Source organism: Enhydra lutris, unplaced genomic scaffold, assembly GCF_002288905.1.
Source record: "Enhydra lutris kenyoni isolate GAN:26980312 unplaced genomic scaffold, ASM228890v2 scaffoldscaffold15, whole genome shotgun sequence".
Classification (NCBI taxonomy): Eukaryota; Metazoa; Chordata; class Mammalia; order Carnivora; family Mustelidae; genus Enhydra; species Enhydra lutris.
Window position 1 is genome coordinate 2,992,431 of NW_019154099.1, and position 19,795 is coordinate 3,012,225.

General features: G+C 35.6%; 1 protein-coding gene across 3 annotated transcripts in view; it reads right to left on the reverse strand.

The window, feature by feature from the left end:
- LOC111146964 (fibronectin type III domain containing 3A) overlaps window positions 1–19,795 on the reverse strand; it is a 181,007-nt gene that overhangs the window by 59,220 nt on the left and 101,992 nt on the right. For all 3 annotated transcript variants that reach the window (XM_022502738.1, XM_022502739.1, XM_022502740.1), the window contains 3 exons: window positions 9,903–10,140; window positions 5,560–5,829; window positions 3,721–3,779 (listed from right to left, as the gene is read on the reverse strand). In XM_022502738.1, coding sequence (XP_022358446.1) covers window positions 3,721–3,779; window positions 5,560–5,829; window positions 9,903–10,140 — 567 coding nt within the window. The remainder of the gene's footprint in view (window positions 1–3,720; window positions 3,780–5,559; window positions 5,830–9,902; window positions 10,141–19,795) is intronic.

Consider the following 19,795-nt stretch of genomic DNA (forward strand, 5'->3'; position numbering starts at 1 on the left):
TTTTTTTTGTTTGTTTTTGTTCCTCAAATGTGTTATGTTTAGTACTTTTCAAATGTTGGGTCTCTGCAATACTGAATACTGTCCCCACACTAACCCTCACAGTCCACAATGCTCAACCACTACTTTTTCTTTAAATTTCAGTTCACCGGGGCACCTGGGTGGCTTAGTTGTTAAGCGTCTGCCTTTGGCTCAGGTCATGATCCCAGGGTCCTGGGATAGAGTCCCACATCACGCTCCCTGCTCTGCAGGAAGCCTGCTTCTCCCTCTCCCACTCTCCCTGATTGTGTTCCCTTGTTTACTTTCTCTCTCTCTCTCTCTGTCAAATAAATAAATAAATAATCTTATAAAAAATAAATTTCAGTTCATCATCCTTCCTTAGTGAAATTTCTTTTAACATCCTGTCAAGGCCTAGTTCCCCTATTATTATATATTCTTATAGCACTATATCTCTGTTCTGGCATTCCACAGATATAATCTTACATTTATTGCATGACTTAATCTACTAATCAAAGTTCTGAAAGCAGGGGCCATGCCTATCTATTTCCAGCATTCAGCACAGCATATGGCATTTTATTAGTGGTCAAATATTTACAGAGTAAGTGATACATTTAGTTTGGTGCTCTAAATGAACAAGAGCATGCAAAAACAACTACACACACACACACACACACACACACACACACACACACACAGATATACACACACACAAGTGCGTGCTTGTGCACACACACCCCTAACCTATACTTCACAGCTCACAAGTAATTTAGTAAAGATAGAAACAAAATGAACAACAAAAAAGCAAAACCAAACCAACAACATGACTTTTTTCTATGACACAGGACTTATTTTACAAAATTATGTCTTCCTTATAATACTGGGCAAGAAAATCTTTAAAAGAACTGTTTTAAGATTTATGGCCTGAAAAATAATGCTTTTGATATTACAGACTGTAACAAGTAAATGCTGCTAGTATTAACTATTATTTCATTCAAATACCAATTCTATTAAGGCTTGAAAATTCTTTTTATTAATCTAGTGATATACATTTGGATAGACATAGATTGTGGAAAGCTATTGACTGAATTTCTTATCAAACCTGCTCTTGCTTCAGTTTACTCATCTGTAAGATAGGGAAAAGAGTACACAAAAGGTTGTTCTAGAAATTAAATAATGCATATGTTTTCAAAGTACCCTGAACAGAGTCTGACACTAAGTAAACTTGTATTAGCTATTATTATGAAATAATTCTGTATAGGTTTACATTAATTTACATGTATAAGCTTAATTTTTTCAGAGACCTCAGATTAGAACGGAAGAAAACTAGAGCATCCAAATCTATTTAGGGTTGTCCGAAAAAGTAGGACCATAATACTTATTAGATAGACTTATTAGGTAAGTGACTAGCTTATTTCAATTTCCTAACATGGTATAAAATTAAAGATAAGCTTTTGTGGAGAGGGTAGTAAGAGAGTAACAACAACTTTTCTAATTTGTTTCCATACAAGAATAAAGCAAAGTATTTTTTTTGTAACTTAGCACAAGATATTTTACCATGGATTTTATTTTTTTTTTTTGCAGGGAAGAGATAGAAGGTTTTGTTTCGTAAATCAAGAAATATTTTTATCAATGTTTAATAAATGGGCTTATCCTGCCCGAGAAAGCCCTGTCATCTGCTTCCACTGTATCTTATACTTCTCCTTCCTCCACTGCACTATGTTCCAATAAACATAGTCTATTGGGTCTATCTGGCAAACTTGCCAGGATTATTCCTGCTTTCCCTCTTCCATTCCTTCCAACTTTTTCAACTTTTCTAACCCTTCAGAGGCTCAGAGAAGGTTTTCCTGATTGCTGTATTTAATGTAATTCCCCTCTCCTTAGTAATGCATCACATTACCCTATTTCTGTAAAAGCTCTTTTTACTATTACATCTGATTTGGTTTATATTTGCTTTTTATTTATTGATATATAATAGGATCTCAATAAGTATTTTGATTGGTTGTCATTATGGCAATACTGTGACTGACTGAATGAGCAACTATGCAGCTCTTGAAAGAATAATGACACAGATTGCTAAGGCACAGCACAATGAAAAAAGCCTGCCACAGAACAAAAGGGTACAGTATGATCCCTTTTTCATAAAAAGACAATAGAAAAAATATATTCCAATGGACGAACACATACAAATAAAGTGAAATTGGAAATCCAAACTGTTAGGTAGGACTAAATCAGAGGAGTGGGTAACAGGAATTTATTTCTACTCCCTATATGCGTGTATTACTTACATATTTCACCATAAAGGAGTTCACACATAACTAATAAATCTTAATCTTAATCTTAATTACTGGCACATCTATTAGCTTACTTCTAAAATGGAGTGAAGTTACAGCTCCTAAAGCAGAGAAAGAAAAATGGCTAATCTGAGTAACTGTGATATTTTGGTTTTTCCTTCTAGTTTTTTTCCTTTTTCTAAAGTCTTTCCTTAAGTGGCCGGTTAGCTCAGTTGGTTAGAGCGTGGTGCTGATAAAGTCTTTCCTTTATAAGACTGTAATCATGGTATCTAAATAATTTGATCACTAGCACTGTTCCCTACAATAGCATCTTTGAATGTTTTTGGTCTTCAAAAATCATATTTTTAAATGATTAAAATATTCTGTCTGTAAAAATATAATTTATGAATTTTGTTTTATTTTTATTAATATTAGTGCTGCAAAAAACATTTTTTGTTTGTGTAGCTTTTTATTAAGACATGAGACCTCATGGTTTCAGAGAAGTTTAATTTTGATTACTAGTAAAAAACACTTTGGGGTCTTAATGGGTTTAAAAAAGTTCAATTTGTATGAGTTCTTAAAATTAATCTCTTGTCAAATCTGATACAAGTATTTTTCCTATTAAGATCTTAGCCTTTATTTAGGTTATTTAAAAAATAAGCAGAAAATTTTATGTAGCCAGGTTTGCTGCCTGCCTTTTGCTGATTTTATTTCTTCTATTACATGTACACTTATACAAAGGGTTGGGAAATACAAACCTCTTCTATAGTAACTCTTTTTTTGCATCTGGAGTTAACTGAATATATTTTTTATGGAAATCATATAGATGGATTTTTAAAAAACTGATAATCAGTTGTACCCACAGTATTTATTACATCTTTGTTTGTTCCAATGATTTTCAATGCCATTCAGCATACATTAAATCCTAGTTTAAAAAATGAACTGAATATTTTGTTTCACTAAAAACAATTCTTTCTTATGTTAGATCTACAGTGATCCATTATCGGTATCATATTTTTACAGTTTTTTTCTTTTCTTTCTTTTTATTTATCTATCTATTTATTTATTTATTTTTTAAAGATTTTATTTATTTATTTGACAGAGAGAGATCGCAGGTATGCAGACAGAGGAGGAAGCAGGCTCCCTGTGGAGCACAGAGCCAGATGCAGGGCTCGAGCCCAGGACCCTGGGATCACGACCTGAGCCAAAGGCAGAGGCTTTAACCCACTGAGCCACCCAGGTGCCCCTCTTTTTTTTAATTTAAGTAATCTCTACACTCATGTGGGGCTTGAACTTACGACCACAAGATTAAAGAGTGATGTGTTCTTCCGACTGAGCCAGTCTGGTGCCCCTGATATAATTAAGTTTTAAGCAAGGCCTGAACTAGAATACACCAAAATCCTACGTGAATACTACTTAATATAAATGTTAAGAAAATACATGCAATACTTACCACTGGCTTGACAATGTTGGAAAGAAGTGCTTCAAAAGCTTTAGTTTCTTCATCTTTTTCTAAAAAAGAGAAAGAAAAAAAAAAAGATTATTTAAAAAATGAACTTAAATATAATCATCCCTCTCTTTCTACAATATGTCTTCTGAAACTATGTTGGTAATCTCAGATTTTTATTTCCTAATTTTTACTTTAGTTCATATTCAGCAGTTTGTAGTTCTTCAAGATTCTTCTGCTTTAGTTTCTATTTCCATTTTAACTGTGATCCCTAATTATAATGTCACTATATATATCTGAACCAGTCACTAAGTTTTTCTTATACAAAGTATATTTTTATTCACAGCTGTAAAAAATACTCTCCAGAATTCTCATTCCCCAATATCCTACCTCTTAACAGTTAACAAGTTAAATGAGTAGTTCTTTCTTTCCTCCCCCCACCTTTTTTTTTAAAGATTTATTTATTTATTTGAGAGAGAGAGAGTGAACACATGGGGTAGGGTTTAAGAGGCAGACAGAATCTTCAGCAGACTCCTCGCTGAGTGTGGAGCCTGATGTGGGGCTTGATCCCATGATCCCAAGGTCATGACTTGAGCTAAAACCAAGAGTTGGACGCTCAGCTGACTGAGCCACCCAAACACCCAAGTATTTGTGTCTTGGCAGGTCTTTTTTTTTTTTTTCTTTTTTTTTTTAAGATTTTATTTATTTATTTGACAGACAGAGATCACAAGTAGGCAGAGAGGCAGGCAGAGAGAGAGGGAAGCAGGCTCCCCGCTGAGCAGAGAGCCCGATGCGGGGCTTGATCCCAGGACCCTGAGATCATGACCTGAGCCGAAGGCAGAGGCTTTAACCCACTGAGCCACCCAGGCGCCCCGTGTCTTGGCAGGTCTTAACTGTTGTTCCCAAAATAAGAATGTAATTGACTTGACTATAACTTATATTCAAACCGATAAATCTGTAACTTTATCTTAAGTCCTGTAAAATATCAGTACTGAAAAAGATTCATCAGAAGGTCTCAAAAATATGGGAGAACATTTGTTAATATAAAGGTTAATGGGCGCCTGGGTGGCTCAGATGGTTAAGCATCTGCCTTTGGCTCAGGTCATGATCCCAGGGTCCTGGGATTGAGTCCCGCATCTAGCTCCCTGCTCAGCGGGGTGTCTGCATCTCACTCCTCCTCTGCTCCCACTGCTTGTGCTCTCTCAAATTCTCAGTCAATAAAAATAAAATCTTTAATATAAACGTTAATGTACTAACCATGAAGCTATTGAAGCATTAAAATGTATTGGTGGGGAATGGAAATTATAAAGAAAAGGAAGTAGTGCTCAGAGTTCATATGGTAGAAGTCACAGGTTAGGGGAAAGGTCCAGGGAAATAAGGGGATTTTAAGAAAAAAGAACTTCTGAAGAAAGCAATGAAGAATACTCATTCCTATAGAGTATATAGATCAATTAGTTTATGACATAACGAGTTGCTCTCAGGGACTATAAATAAAGAAGTTAGCAGAAATAAAGAGTTTTGATAAAAACCAGCAGAGCATGTCAAAGGGACCAGAAAAAAAAAAGAAAATGAATCTGGATGAACTTTACCAGGGTTTTTCTTTCAACGAATTTCTCTTAGGTAGTAAAATCTGCCATTTAGGTGAAATTACTAATTGAGCTTTCAAAAATTGTAAAAAGAAGTACCCTGGTAACAATTTAGGTTCTAAAACTTCTCACATTTAGGAAGGGTTGTTAAAAACAGTTTATCTGGAGCATGATGAAATAATTGAAAGAATATCCTTATAGTTGATTAAATAATGATGAAAAGTACCAACAGGAATAGATGAGTATTTTAAATAGTTACCTTCTACTTCTGTATCAATTTGTGCACCACCTTTCCCTTTTCCTGACTTATTCTTTGCTGATCCTACGTTTACACCACTAGCATTCTGCCCTTTTGTAAGCCCGTTATGTTCATTTATGGGAGAAGGGCATTTCTGGGGTGAAGATGGTGGACTGCTCATTTTATCTTTCTGTGTTCCTTGGCGATCCTTTAATTTTTTCTGCAAACGTTCATATGTTTTACTAGATCTTTCATCTCTAAAGTTGGACCTTCCATGTGTAGAGTGAGCATCTAGGAAGAAATAAAAACATTTTAAAACATTATTTACTCCAAATACATTTATGACATAAGAAAGGAATGGGAAATAAATCTATTATATTGCATAAAAACTATTATAAAATATTTCAAAGAATAATTCTGCAAAACAAAGCTATTTCTGTTTCTCCATCTACTGACAGAACCAAATTTTTTTATTATAATTATATCAAATACATTTACAGAGACATTGCTTTTCTTCATCTTTTTCCAATTAACTCTTAACCTCCACAGAAGCAGCTGATTACAACATCATTAAATTATGATAATCATAATTGAGTTAAGAACTGAAATGAACTGTGCACAGTTCTTTTTCTTTTACTCTTTTGTAATCATCACTTTTAGCATCTCTTTCAACTTCAAACATATAAAGGAGGTAAAGAGAAAACCACCACCTGCCTAAATTCTCTTATGACTCAACAAAACAAAACAAAACAGCCCACAAAAAACCAAACTGGATCATCACTGAAAAATAGTTATAGGAGTTAATAAAAAGAAATAAGTAGGATTATTTACTAAGAACAGAGTCTAGGTACAAAACACTGCATCTCTGGATATCAAAAACTCAAAGTTGTGATTTAGAAGAATGTATTTATTCTAATTTAAGAGTCACACAGCACTATAATAAAATCAATACACTTCATAAATACCGTTACCTGTCCCAGAGTTTATTTTTATTTTAAATTTAAAATCTGTAATGAGAAAAATATTTTTTAAAAAGCCTAAAAAATCTCAATAAAGTTTTAACTTATCAGTGTTTTAAGAAAATTAATACAATATTTTTGAAATAGTACTAGAAGGATATGTACAATAATACTAGAATAAAAAACACAGGAATTTGAGTATCTACATATAGAAGAATGAGTCTGGACACCTACCTCACACCATATACAAAAATTAAGATAAATCAAACACCTAAATGTAGGAAGTAAGACTATTAAGTTCATAGAAGGAAACACAGGTGTCAATTTATATGGCTTTGGTTTAGGTAATAGTTTCTTAGGACCAAAAGCATAAACTATCCAAGAAAAATCAGATTTCACCAAAATTTTTCTTTTCTGCATTAAAGGATACCATTGAGAAAGTAAAAAGACAACGTAAGAGAAAATATCTGTATATCATATATCTGCTAAGGGACTTGAATCCGTATTTTATCAAAACTCTTACAACTTAACAATAAAAAGGCAAATAACCCAACTAAAAAAAATGGGTGCAGGATCTGAATAGACATCTCTCCAAAGAAGATACACAAATAGCTAATAAAGCTAATGAAAAGGTGTTCAACATCAGTAATGAGAAATAAGCAAACCAAAACCACAATGAGACACAAGTTCACATTCACCATAATGGTTAGAATCAAAAGACAGTAACAAGTTTTGGCAAGGATATGGAGAATTTAGAACCCTCACATATTGCTTGTGGGAATGTAAAATGGTGCAGTCACTAGGGAAAACGGTTTTTACGCCTTTTCAGTAAGTTAAACATAGAATTACTATATAAGCCAGCAATTCTACTTTTAGGAATCTCTCAGGAGAATTGAAAACATGTCTACATAAAAACTTGTATACAACTGTCAAAGCATCATTATTCATTTTTCATAATGGATAAAAAGTAGAAACAACTCAAATGTCCATCAATTAATACATGGATAAACAAAATTATATCCCTATAATGTAATATTTTCAGCCATACAGAGGAATGGAGTACTGATTATGCTAAACTTTTGAACTAAGCCTTAAAAAAATAGCCCAAGTGAAAAAAAGCTAGACATAAAAGCCAACATATTTTATGAACATTTATATTAAATATATATATTGTGCATATATTTATATGAAAGAGCCAGAATCTCCTTTTCATGAAGGCTGCTCCTAGTTATAAAACTATCATTATTAGGATCTAGTAGTAGACACTTTGGCTTATAAACTCACACACAGTAGGATTCTTGTCTTTCATCACTGGATAGCTAGTTTTTAGATTTGTACCCCCTGTGGATTTGTATTTTTCACTTTCCTTCACAACACTGTGAATCATATCCAAGTATTCTAATATCCCCTTCTGAATAACAAAGGATTTTAACAACGTGAAATAGCAACAGTTATAACATCTAGCTTTTTAAAATAATTTTCTCAAATACCTTTTTAAAAATAAGTCATAATTAACAGTAAAGAAAATAGAAGGATGAGAGTGATTTGTAATATAAACTCTTGCTACTCAAGTTTTCACCGGGCCACTTCAATGAGCCTCACCTGGGAATCTGTCAGAGATGCAAAACCCAAACCCCATCCAGACCTACAGAATCAATGTGTTACTTGGGCAAGAGAAGTTTGAAAAATATGTAAGATATATGACATAATATATATTTATTACTTACAGGCTGTGCTGTAGAATTAAAATTCTGTTTTAGAGTTATTCTATAAGTTTACTAAACATTAATGATAGGTACTGCTAAGAGAGAGTGATGGGTAAGACATTTAGTTGTTAGGAGATGCGTAGTCAAATAAGGGAGAAAGACATACGAATTAAAAAAAAAATCAAATTGTGTTAAGTTCTGTGAAAGAAACAGGTTTCAGTATGAGAGACTGATAAGGTAAGGTCACAGAGGATCTCTCTGAAAGTTGAAATCCAAAGGGAAAAAAAAGGAGCCTTCCACAGAAAAGGAAAAGAGTATTCCTGGCAGAGAGAACATCATGTGCAGGGCACTGAGGCAAAAAGAACTTGGAGGTTTTGAAAAACTGAAGGGTAGTGGGGTGGGACAAGTGGGACAAAGCAGTCAGAGGCCACAGGGGATGGCCTTGTGAAGGCCAGTACATTGTAAGCAAGGTCAATTTTGGCCCCCATGGTCATTCGGCAATGTCTGGAGATATTTTTAGTTGTCAAAACTGGTTAAGGATGGGGGGGGCGGTAGGAGTTGTATGCTATTGGCATCTGGTAGGGCATGGCTTCTCCTGAATATCCTACAATGCACAGTTTTGTATTGTGAAACACACACTTACCCATTCTCAAATATCAAGAGTGCAGACATGGAAAAATCCTGGTCTAGTAGAAGGTTCAGGATTTTATTATAAATGTAATGAGAAGTTACTGAAATCTTTTAAATATGAGAATGGTTTGACTTATATTTTAAATAATTACTCAGGCTAAGCCTGGATGGCTGGGGGCAAGAATGACAGCAGAAAACTAACTGGAAGACAGCTGCTGCTGCAGTTATCCTGAGAAGAGCTAAGAGTGGACAAGATTTGAGTAGCAGTGGAAAAAAGCAGATAAAATTTGGAAACTTCTGAAAATAAAACTGATACCAACTGATGTGGGGGTTAAAGAAGGAAGAATAAATTTGATCATGTGGTTTTCACTTGAGCAAACTGAGTAGACAGTTCTACCATGTATCAAGATGAAGAGGACAGAAAAGCAGGCTACATAATTGAGATTTATGTTTCAGAAACAATGTAACTGATATGCATGAGGCATTTCAGTGGTTATTAAGAAGTCAGAGGTGAGGTTGTGGCTGGAGACACAAATGTGAGACCTGTCAGTATACAGATGGTATTTAATTACATAGGAAAGAATAAGATAATTATTTGGTGTATGTGTGGTTGTCTATTCTTCCCAGCAATTTATTAACTCCCTGGGGTCCATGGTTAGAGGTCTTGTTTCCTCCCCTACCTCTCTCCCCAGTCCTTTATAGAACCCAGCAACTTTGGTAAGTGGCATCACAACCTTAAATATTTAACAACAGTATGATTGTTCCTGGCTGAAAATTTCCCTGAGTCTAGTTGGCAGAAGAGTGAAAAAAAGTTCTTGTTTGAACATGTCCTCACTAAATATTGCTGCACGATGTAAGTTATTTTTCCTCTTTGATTTTGTTTACTTTTCTGCCTTGAGGGATAATCATGAGGATGAAATACTTAACATAGTGCTTGGGTCAGAGAACATGATTGTGGTATTGTTACTGTTTGGTCATTTCTTTTATATAATAGGAGGAAAGCATCTATTATATATCCAAGTAAAGAGGAACTATCTCCACAAGACAGGAATATTTTTAGATGTCTTACCTACATCTCCATATACTTGTGAAGATTGATACTGTGGCAAATACTGTGTTGCCATGTCTCCAGCTCCAGTCACTGGTGAGTACATATGGCGTGGTGGAGGGGGCATCATGGTTGGGACAGGAATGAAACCAGGCAGAGGAGGATGTGGGGAACGGTGTATGACTGTGTGACTACCCGGATGAAACTCTGGTGCCTGAGGAACCACAACAACTCTTCGAACACCATTGTCTTCAATAACCTACAAAATGAACATTAAACATTTCTTGCATAAGATGTAAGCAATCTTTTGATATAGGTTAGAGTAAGAATTTTTATACCATTAGAAGTTAAATTAAGAAATTTTACAGAATATGAATTATTAAATACACTAAATACATATACGTAAGTACTGAACAACATGAAGTAGTTTTTGTTATACAATGCAATATAAATCTTAAATCAATGATGAGATTAGCTAAATAATAATAAAAACAATGAGCCACAATATTAGGTATTTACTTTTGTGTTATATGCATTTACTGATGCATTAAAAATGAAGGGAGATTCAAAGGAATTTTTGGTTTTAACACAATGGGGGGGCGCCTGGGTGGCTTAGTCAGTTAAGCAGCTGCTTTGGGCTCAGGTCATATTCTCAAGAGTCCTGGGATTGAGCCCTGCAATATGTCTGGCTCAGTGGGGAGTCTGCTTCTCCCCTCTCTCTGCCCCTTGACCTGCTCCTGCACTCATGCTCTCGCTGTCTCTCAAATAAATAAATAGAATCTTAAAAAAAAAAAACGCACACACACAATAGGGTCAGGAATTAATTTGCTTCCCCATACTATGGATGGGGGTTGGGGGATATAAGCTATAGAAAGAACACACACTGTGAAGTAGAAATGGGGAAAAAACTGGATCCAGATTTCTAAGATCAAGCATTTAGGAACAAAATTCTTACAAACACTACCTGAGCTAAAGATCTTTTCAAGGGAGACGAACACCTAATATATTAATTCCCAGTTAAGTATCTGTGGCTTTCAGTTTTAGAAATTACACATCTTTAAAAGGTTTTTATTTTAATTCCAGTTGGTTAACATACAGTGTAATATTATATTCTGGTGTAAAATAATAGTGTTTTAACACTTCCATACAACATCCAATGCTCACTACAACACATGTACTCCTATCCCCACTACTTGTTTAACCCATCCCCCTTACCCACCTCCCCTATGGTAACCATCAGTGTGTTCTCCATAATTATCTGTTTCTTGGTTTGTCTCTCTGTTCCTTTTTTCTATTTGCTCATTTGTTTAATTCCACATATGAGTGAAGGCATATAGCATTTGTCTTTCCCTGACTCATTTCACTCAGTATAATACTCCAGCTCCAACCACATCATTGCAAATGGCAAGATTTCATTCATTTTTATGGTTGAGTAATATTCCATTGTATACATATATAAAATCTTTTTGTCTCTCAGATCTAGGATTAGGGTTCAGTTTGGGACAGAATAATAGTTAGGGTTAGGGACCGTGTGAGGGTATGTGCTTAACCCTAATCCCTAACCTTAACCCTAAAATTATCCCTCTGGAGAGGTCTCTGAACTGCAGGGTAATAGGCACATACTCTCACACGGTCCCTAAACCTAACCATTATTCTAGCCCTGAACTGAATCCTAGATATTATATATTTTTCAATAGGGGTTACACTGCAGAAAAGGAATTTTTTTTTTAAGATTTTATTTTTATTTGTTTGTCAGAGAGAGAGAGCGAGAGAGCGTGCGCATAGGCAGACAGAGTGGCAGGCAGAGGTAGAGAGAGAAGCAGGCTCCCTGCCAAGCCAGGAGCCCAATGTGGTTCTCGATCCCACGACACTGAGATCATGACCTGAGCCAAAGGCAGCCGCTTAACTGACTGAGCCACCTAGGGGTCCCAAGAAAAGAAATTCTCAAAATGACAGATTTATTCCCTTTCAATCTCACTGGAGCTGCCAGGACATACAGAAAAGCCCAATAGGATATAGGAGTTTATCTCAAAATTAGGAATCCCTCTATTAAAATAGGGCCCTTAAACTTTTAGACTTAAAAGATTACTCTCCAGGTATAATAAATGACTAATAATACCTTTCTCTTAAGGAAAAAGAAAATTATTAAAATATAAAGTGCTAACTTAGAGGCAAATCCTGCTATTTTCAGGAAGAACAAGTTTTACTATCCTTAAGAACAGTGAAATGTGGGGGTGCCCACCTGGCTCAGCTGGAAAAACATGCAACTCTTGATCTCGCAGTTGTGAGTTCAAGCCCCATATTGGGGATAGTGATTACAAAAATAAATAGACTTAAAAAAATGGAATAGCAAGTTTTGTATATAAACATATACATGCTTGGTAGGTATATTAGAAAACACACTTATTTAGGAACAGATAAGCCTAAATTACAAATCAATGATTATTGCTTTAGAAAGATTATGGTTACTATTAAACACCCCATTAAACTATCCTTACCTGTTGGGAGTATGAGACGAACTGTCTGTACTAGAAGACCAAATGAATTCAGTTTTTTATATACTAGCTCTAGAGCTATAATGTATAATCCTTGCTTCCAGCAAAATAAATGCCTCATATTCTGCCTTTCTTCCCATTTAATTCAGTTCTGAATTCAAGCCTCAGATAAGTACATGTAATTGGCAGAAATGAAATATCTGGAGCCCTAGCTGGAGAAAGTCTGGAAACTATAGATTTTCAGCCTTTAACCCACAGAGAGGACATTAGAAGGAGTCTGGAATGGATTTTTAGCAAGCCAAACTACAGTGTCTGACACAACATACTACTTTCCTCTTTATCAACTCTCCAACTCCCTAATCTTAAATGACTCCCATTTCTGATAAGATTATAGTCCATACTCTCTGACCTGGCCTTCAGTCTTGTTCCAACCTATCTTCTTAAATGTATTTTTTTCCTTTACCAAATCCTGAGCCCTTAACTCCAGCCAGGCTGGTATACTAAAGACCTGTCTTCATACAAACCTATACATTTCCATATCTTGGACTTCTGTTTATGACATCTTTCTTTTCTTTGCCTCCCCTTAATATACAACTATGCAAATACCATCTATCCTTCCATATCTAGTTCTAACTTTACCTTCTCCGCTCATTTAAAAAAAGACAAAAACACTGGTAATCTAGGTGAGAAAAAATGTTAGTGATGTCTTTGTGGGGCACACATACTAATAGAGGCAGTGAATACAAAAAGAAGAGTCAATTATTTAGCATGTTGCCAGCAGATAAGTATCATGGGGAAAAAAACAACAACAGGTGAGCGGCATCAGAAGCATTGTGGGAGTGTGACAGGTTGCAGTGTAAAACAGAGTGACCAGAATAGGCCTTACTGGCAAAATGAAATTTGAGCAGACTTAAAGTAACTGAATGAATTATCCATGTAAAAATCTGGAAGAGTGTTCTGGGCAGAGAAAACAGAACAAAGTCCCTAACAAATAAAAGTAGTTTTAGAAGGAAGCCAATGTGCCAGGTTCAGCATAAGGAAGAAGGGTAGGCAGAAGCAGATAAGGTCAAAGAGATAAAGGGAGTGGCCAGATCAGGAAGGACCATATGAGCTACCAATAAGCACCTAAACTTCAGCATTTACATCAGTGAAAGTTAATAAGCACCTAAACTTCAGCATTTACATCACTGAAAGGAGGAACCACCAAAGAGCTTTGGGCAGAAAAGTGAGGTCACTGGTGCCCAGCCAGGGGTGATTTTGCCCCCATCAGACATTTGGCAGTACCTAGGGACATTTTTGGTTGTCACAACTGGGAGTGGGTATTACCAGCATCTAGTGGGTAGAGAGGTCAGGGAAGCTGCTAGCTACCTACAACACAGAGGACAATTTCTTACAACAAAAATTACTGGGCCTAAAATGTCTGTAGTGCTGAGGTTGAGAAATCCTGACATAACCTTATACTTAATAGGATTACTTTGGTTGCTGAGTTGAGAACAGATTGTAACACAAGGGAACAACAACAACAACAACAGGAAAACCAGAAAGCTATAGTAGTATCTAGGCAAGAAATGGTGGTGGCTTGGACCATGGTGGTAAAAAGAGGTTCACATTCTCCATATATTTAAAAGTAGAACAAGATTAGCTGATGATGCCACTGGAGAAGTTAGAAAAAGAAGTTATGGAAGGCTGGTGTTCTACCAACTGTGAAGGGGGAAGGCTATAAGGCAGAATAAGTTATTTCAGGGGGAAAGACCTGAAGTTTTAGGTTTCAGACATGTGAATTTAGTTAAGTCTATAAGACATTTAAGTGGAAACGTTGAGTAGGCAGTTAGATATACTAGCTTGAAGTTCTGAAAAGATTGGAAAAGGACAACCAAGTAAAGTAGGAAGACTAAGAAGAGTGTGGAGTCTGGAAGTTCAGTAAAGTGTATCAAGGAAGAAGGATCACCTTTGTCAAATACTGCTGAAAGGTCAAATAAGATGAAGATGAAGAACTGACCACTGGATTTAGCAATGTGGAAGTTACTGTGACTTTGATGAGAACAGTTTTGGTGTAATCATAGGGGCAAACCCTAACTGAAGTGGGTTTGGAGAGGAAAGTGGGGAGCAGAATTAGAGAGCTAAAAGCCGTATTTGGGCAAGTATTCCTGCAGAGGGGAATATGGAAATAAGGTGGTGGCTGGTAGCAGTGGAGTGAAGAAACTAAAAAATGTGTTGTTTTTTTGTGAGAACAATGACAATGCTGATAGGATGAGAACGACCCATCAGACAGTAAGAAATTGATGATGTAGAAGACAGAAAAATGCAGGCAAAAGGGAATGGGATCCAAGACTCTACTGGGGGGACTGGGTCTAGAGAGAAGCAGGAAAGTCTGTCTCCATTCTAGATGAAAAGGAAGAGTGGTGAGTTGACATGAGACGGCATAGCACGTAACCCCAGATACTGGTAGAGATTCTGGGGCTAAGGGTCTGTGGAAGGTTTCTTTTGATTGCTTTCCATGAACCGTATCCTGGGCACCAAAATCTTAATGACCTCTCCTTCCTATCATTTCTATTATATTTATTCTGTATCACTTGTTAGGTATTTATAACACTGTAGTATTTGTTAACTTTTAAAACGCATAGGTCTTACCCTACAACTTAACTCTTAAGTTCTTAAAGGGACATGTATTAACTTTTTAATCCTCATAACAATATTACAAATAGGTAGCATTATTATCTCCATTTTTCAGATGGGGAAACTGAGGCATGCAGATGTTAAGTAACTTGCTAAGGTCACATAAGCAGCAAATGGAGGAGCTAATATTTGAACTCCTGCACTTTGGCTTTAATTCCATGTCTATCCACAGGTACCTGTTTCTCTAGTGTCTTTTTAAAAAAAAATTAATTTTATTTTTTCAGTGTTCCAAGATTCATTGTTTAACGTACCACACCCAGTGCTCCATGCAATATATGCCCTCCTTAATACCCACCACCAGGTTCACCCATCCCCCCCATCCCTTCCCAAACCCTCAGTTTGTTTTCTCAGAGTCCACAGTCTCTCAGGGTTCATCTCCCCCTCCGATTTACCCCAATTCATTTCTCCTTTCCTTCACCTATGTCCTCCATGTTATTCCTTAAGTTCCACAGGTAAACGCAACTGTATGATAACTGACTTTCTCTGCTTGACTTATTTTGCTCAGCATAATCCTCTCCAGATTTTAGTGTCTTTTAAAATGTCACAACATAAGCAAGATCTCACTGGTTAAAAAGAAACAGCTAAATTATTTATGAAATTAAAACCATTTTTCTACTGAAAAAGAACATTTAAAATATAAAGATAAGCCAGGAGAAGGAAGAACAAGAAGTTATTTTTTATTAGGTACAGAGTTTCAGTTTAAAAAAAAATAGAGTTCTGTAGAGGGATGATAGTGAAGGTAGTGCAACAGTGAATACATTTAATGACACTAAACTGTGCATTTAAAGTTATAATGGTAAATTTTTTGTTATGTATATTTTATCACAATTAAAAAAAAGAAAGCTAGGAAACATAAAAAAGAATAAAAGAGCCAGATCAAGACCAAGAATGTGGAGAACTGTACCACTTCAAGTAACCTTCTGAGAAGCCAGGAGTGAGGTTGGGGGCCTCAAAACTATCCGCTAAGTCCAGTTGCTGACAAATGGCTAACCATGCAGACAATGAATTTTATACTAACAGGGTACACCAATGGTGATTATTAAAATAGAATCAGTAAGTTGTGAAAAGAAAAGATAAAATTTAATCCAAATTAGTCTATGTTAAAAAAATTAAAACAAAGAGAAGACAGTAAAATAGAATTAATAGGGCTATCAGCATCGATCCGACTACCTAACCACATATGGCACACAATTTCTAACTAGGCAAAGCCCTGGTTTTTCCTTTACTAAACACAGACAGAATTAAAAGGGGCTACAAAAAGAGGAATTTGTGTTTATATTTTCTATTGTGTGTCTGTTCTCCACCAGAATATACATTCCATGACAAATCTGTTCTGCTTTCTATTTTCTTCCCAACACCTGAAACAACTTCTAGCATAGGGCAGATGCTCAAAGAAAACTGCTGAATCAATGATACAACCAGTTATAAATGTATTCCATTAGTTCTACTAGAATGCCACATAATTTCCCCCCTTTTAACACCATATTATTAGAATTCTGTGATTTCCTCAATTCTTACAACCTTTGCTTCTGCCTAACTTTTAGCAACCTACTTATATGGCCTTACCCTAAACCCAACACTGTTCCCACTTTAAGCTACTAAATAATAATATAAGTATTTCTGGCCATTCATTCAACAGATACTTATTTTATATTTACAACTGTACATACACACACAATAATGCCCATGTCTTTTGGTAGCATTACTGCTGCCGAAATTTTGACAGAAAAGACTGAGATCAGACTGGTATGTAGAATCTCTGAAAAACATACTGACCTCATTGCTGTGTGCTGACATAAAGGCAAAGTGAAATACCAAGTTTAGCTCAAAGGAGTAATCTCAGACTTTTCCTGAAGGTGATATAGCTCCCTTCCCCACATTATGAGATCTACAATCCCCTTCCTGTTAGGTACCCTCTCATCACCATAACAACCCACATTCCATAAAAAAAACAGGGGAGCCATTAAAGAGAGGCAGAAGGACAGAACTTTTGATGCTGCTTTTTAGGTGTCCCATTCAGGTAGTCTCTAATCTTTTCTTGATAAGTCATTAATTTCATCACTAAAATATGAAGTGTTATTCTGTGCTGCAATGCTCTTAGAGACTGTAAGTTAGTATTATTTGCCAGTAAATTAAGTTCCTTCTACTCCTATCACCATTTGCTTTCTGTGTTTTACAGTTTTTATTTTCCTGTTTGGTAACTTAGTTTAGTTGGTACATATTCCTGCTTCTATTGAAGCAGGTCAATCTCTCACAAACCTCCCTTTCTTTTTAAACTACAAAAATACAACTCATTAAGGCTACGTCTAAAATTATGTTTGTAATTTTGTAGTTAAAGGCTACAGGGATATTTATTATATGTTTACAGAGAGTACCTTTAGGTTATAAACATTCAATGTAATTTTTTCCCTACCCTTTCCACGTTTTCTACATACTCATGATTAGAAAAATACACAACTATATTTAAAGTACACAACTATATTTGTCCTTTACCACAAAAATATTTTTTTCCACTGGCTTGTTTGCAAAATTAGTATTCCTTTATGTTTAAACATCTAATGAACAAGTTTTTCTTTCTGCATATCATTTGAACTAGCTTTAAGTCTATCATACTGGACAGTAACTTTCAGAGTTTCATGGTTAACAAAAAAATTGTTTCTTAAGAAATAATGATTTCTAAAAATGATGATTCATTTTCTAATCCAACAATAAAAGCTATGTGACCAAAAAATTAAGTCTATTTTTTAAAAGATTATTATTTATTTATTTATTTGACAGAGAGAGAGAGAGAGAGAGAGAGAGATCCCAAGCAGGCAGAGAGGCAGGCAAAGAGAGAGAGGAGGAAGCAGGCTCCCCTGCTGAGCAGAGAGCCCAATGCGGGGCACAATCCCAGGATCCTGGGATCATGACCCAAGCCGAAGGCAGAGGCTTTAACCCACTGAGCCACCCAGGCGCCCCAAATTAAGTCTATTTTAAGAGCTATTTTTGTTCACTAGTGGTAAAGGGGGGGAAACTGTCCTTAGTAACTCTACCCTTTTGATGGCAAGGGCATTTTACATCTTTATAAAGCAACCTTCTCTTCAAAACTTAAGGTCAACAGAATAAAATCATCCAGGTTCCCTCCCATTACTTTTGACAAGAATGCTAAAATACAGAGTAATAAAGTATAAATATTGTAAAATAAACAATATTGCAGAACTCTGAATAAATTCACAAAGGAAGTATAATACAATATTAGCAACTTTAATATTAACAGAGGATTTGGATTTTACAAATCTTAAATAAGAAAAACAATTACTCCTTTAAAGTTACTGATACCCTGTCCTTGTCTAATTATTACTCTTAAAATGAAGTTAAGTATATGTACGAGTTAATGACGAGTTAGTATCTGAAGTGGTTCTAAACTTAATAGGGACATGCCATTGGTATAAACATTACAAATTTGAAGGTTGATATATCCTAGGTAAATCATGATTTTTTTCATATTTTTCTCTTAAAAGTACTTTCATTAAATCTCGATCTGAATCTTAAATTAAGATCTATCTTTGGGATCTTTCACTTTTCTGCCCCACTATTCTCTTAGGTACATATTACTATTTCCTCAGTGATAGAGCTAAACAGTCCCAAAACTGGATTTTTATTTCTGCCGTATTTGCTTGCCTGACCTAACTTTTTAGGATGCATAAATTTGCTGAATCCTATCAGCACGGACTTATTACGTAATAATATGGCAAAAGTATTATGTGACCTCCACCTATGCCCCTTAGATCACTGCTTTTCACCAAAAGATATACATTCATATACTTGGCAAGAGAGAGAGGTGAGGAGCCACAAGGGGAGGTAAGTACATTAAAGTCTAAAGGAAGACCATGGATGATAGGTATTCATGCGTTTAGTATTTGTGCTATGTATGCAGGCGTTGAACTCACGACCTTGAGCCAAGACTTCTATTGAGAGAAATACCACCTGTACTTTATTATAGCCACCTATATGTCTTAGCATTTGGCTCAACTCCCAGCTTCTAGATTTGCTAAGATAATTATGTTTCCTTATATGTCAAGTTTTGGACAATGATTAAGTGCTTAGCTGTGCCCAGAACCTGATTCTTAAGTATTTTCTAAATTAGAAATTGTGTATGCTAGAAATGGTGGGTTATTTCCACAATGATGTCAAAATGCTAGAATACCCACTTACATAGTGGGTATTTAAATTATTTCAATGATGATGAGACTACATCTTTGTTTATTGATTACTCCTGTGTACCTGAAAATGATATATTTCCTACAGACAGTCTTAATCTTAAATTAAGGTAGGTAATAGTAGCCCACTAGCCTCACATAATCCTTCCAGTAAGATTACTATTAAAATTCATTCACTTGGGTGCCTGGGTGGCTCAGTGGGTTAAAGCCTCTGCCTTCAGCTGGGGTCATGATCCCAGGGTCCTGGGATGGAGCACCACATAGGGCTCTCTGCTCAGCAGGGAGCCTGTTTCCCACCCTCCTCCACCTGCATCTCTGCCTACTTGTGATCTCTGTCAAATAAATAAATAAAATCTTAAAAAAAAATTCATTCACTTATTTGACAAATATTTATGAAATATCTACTGTATTTGGGTTACCATAGAATAAAAAAAATTAAAAGGCAGCGCCTATGCTCAAGGAACTTAAAATCCCGTAAAATTCCACAATTATGATACTAGGTGGCATTTAATTTATAACCAAGAAATGGTACAAACAACTTGAT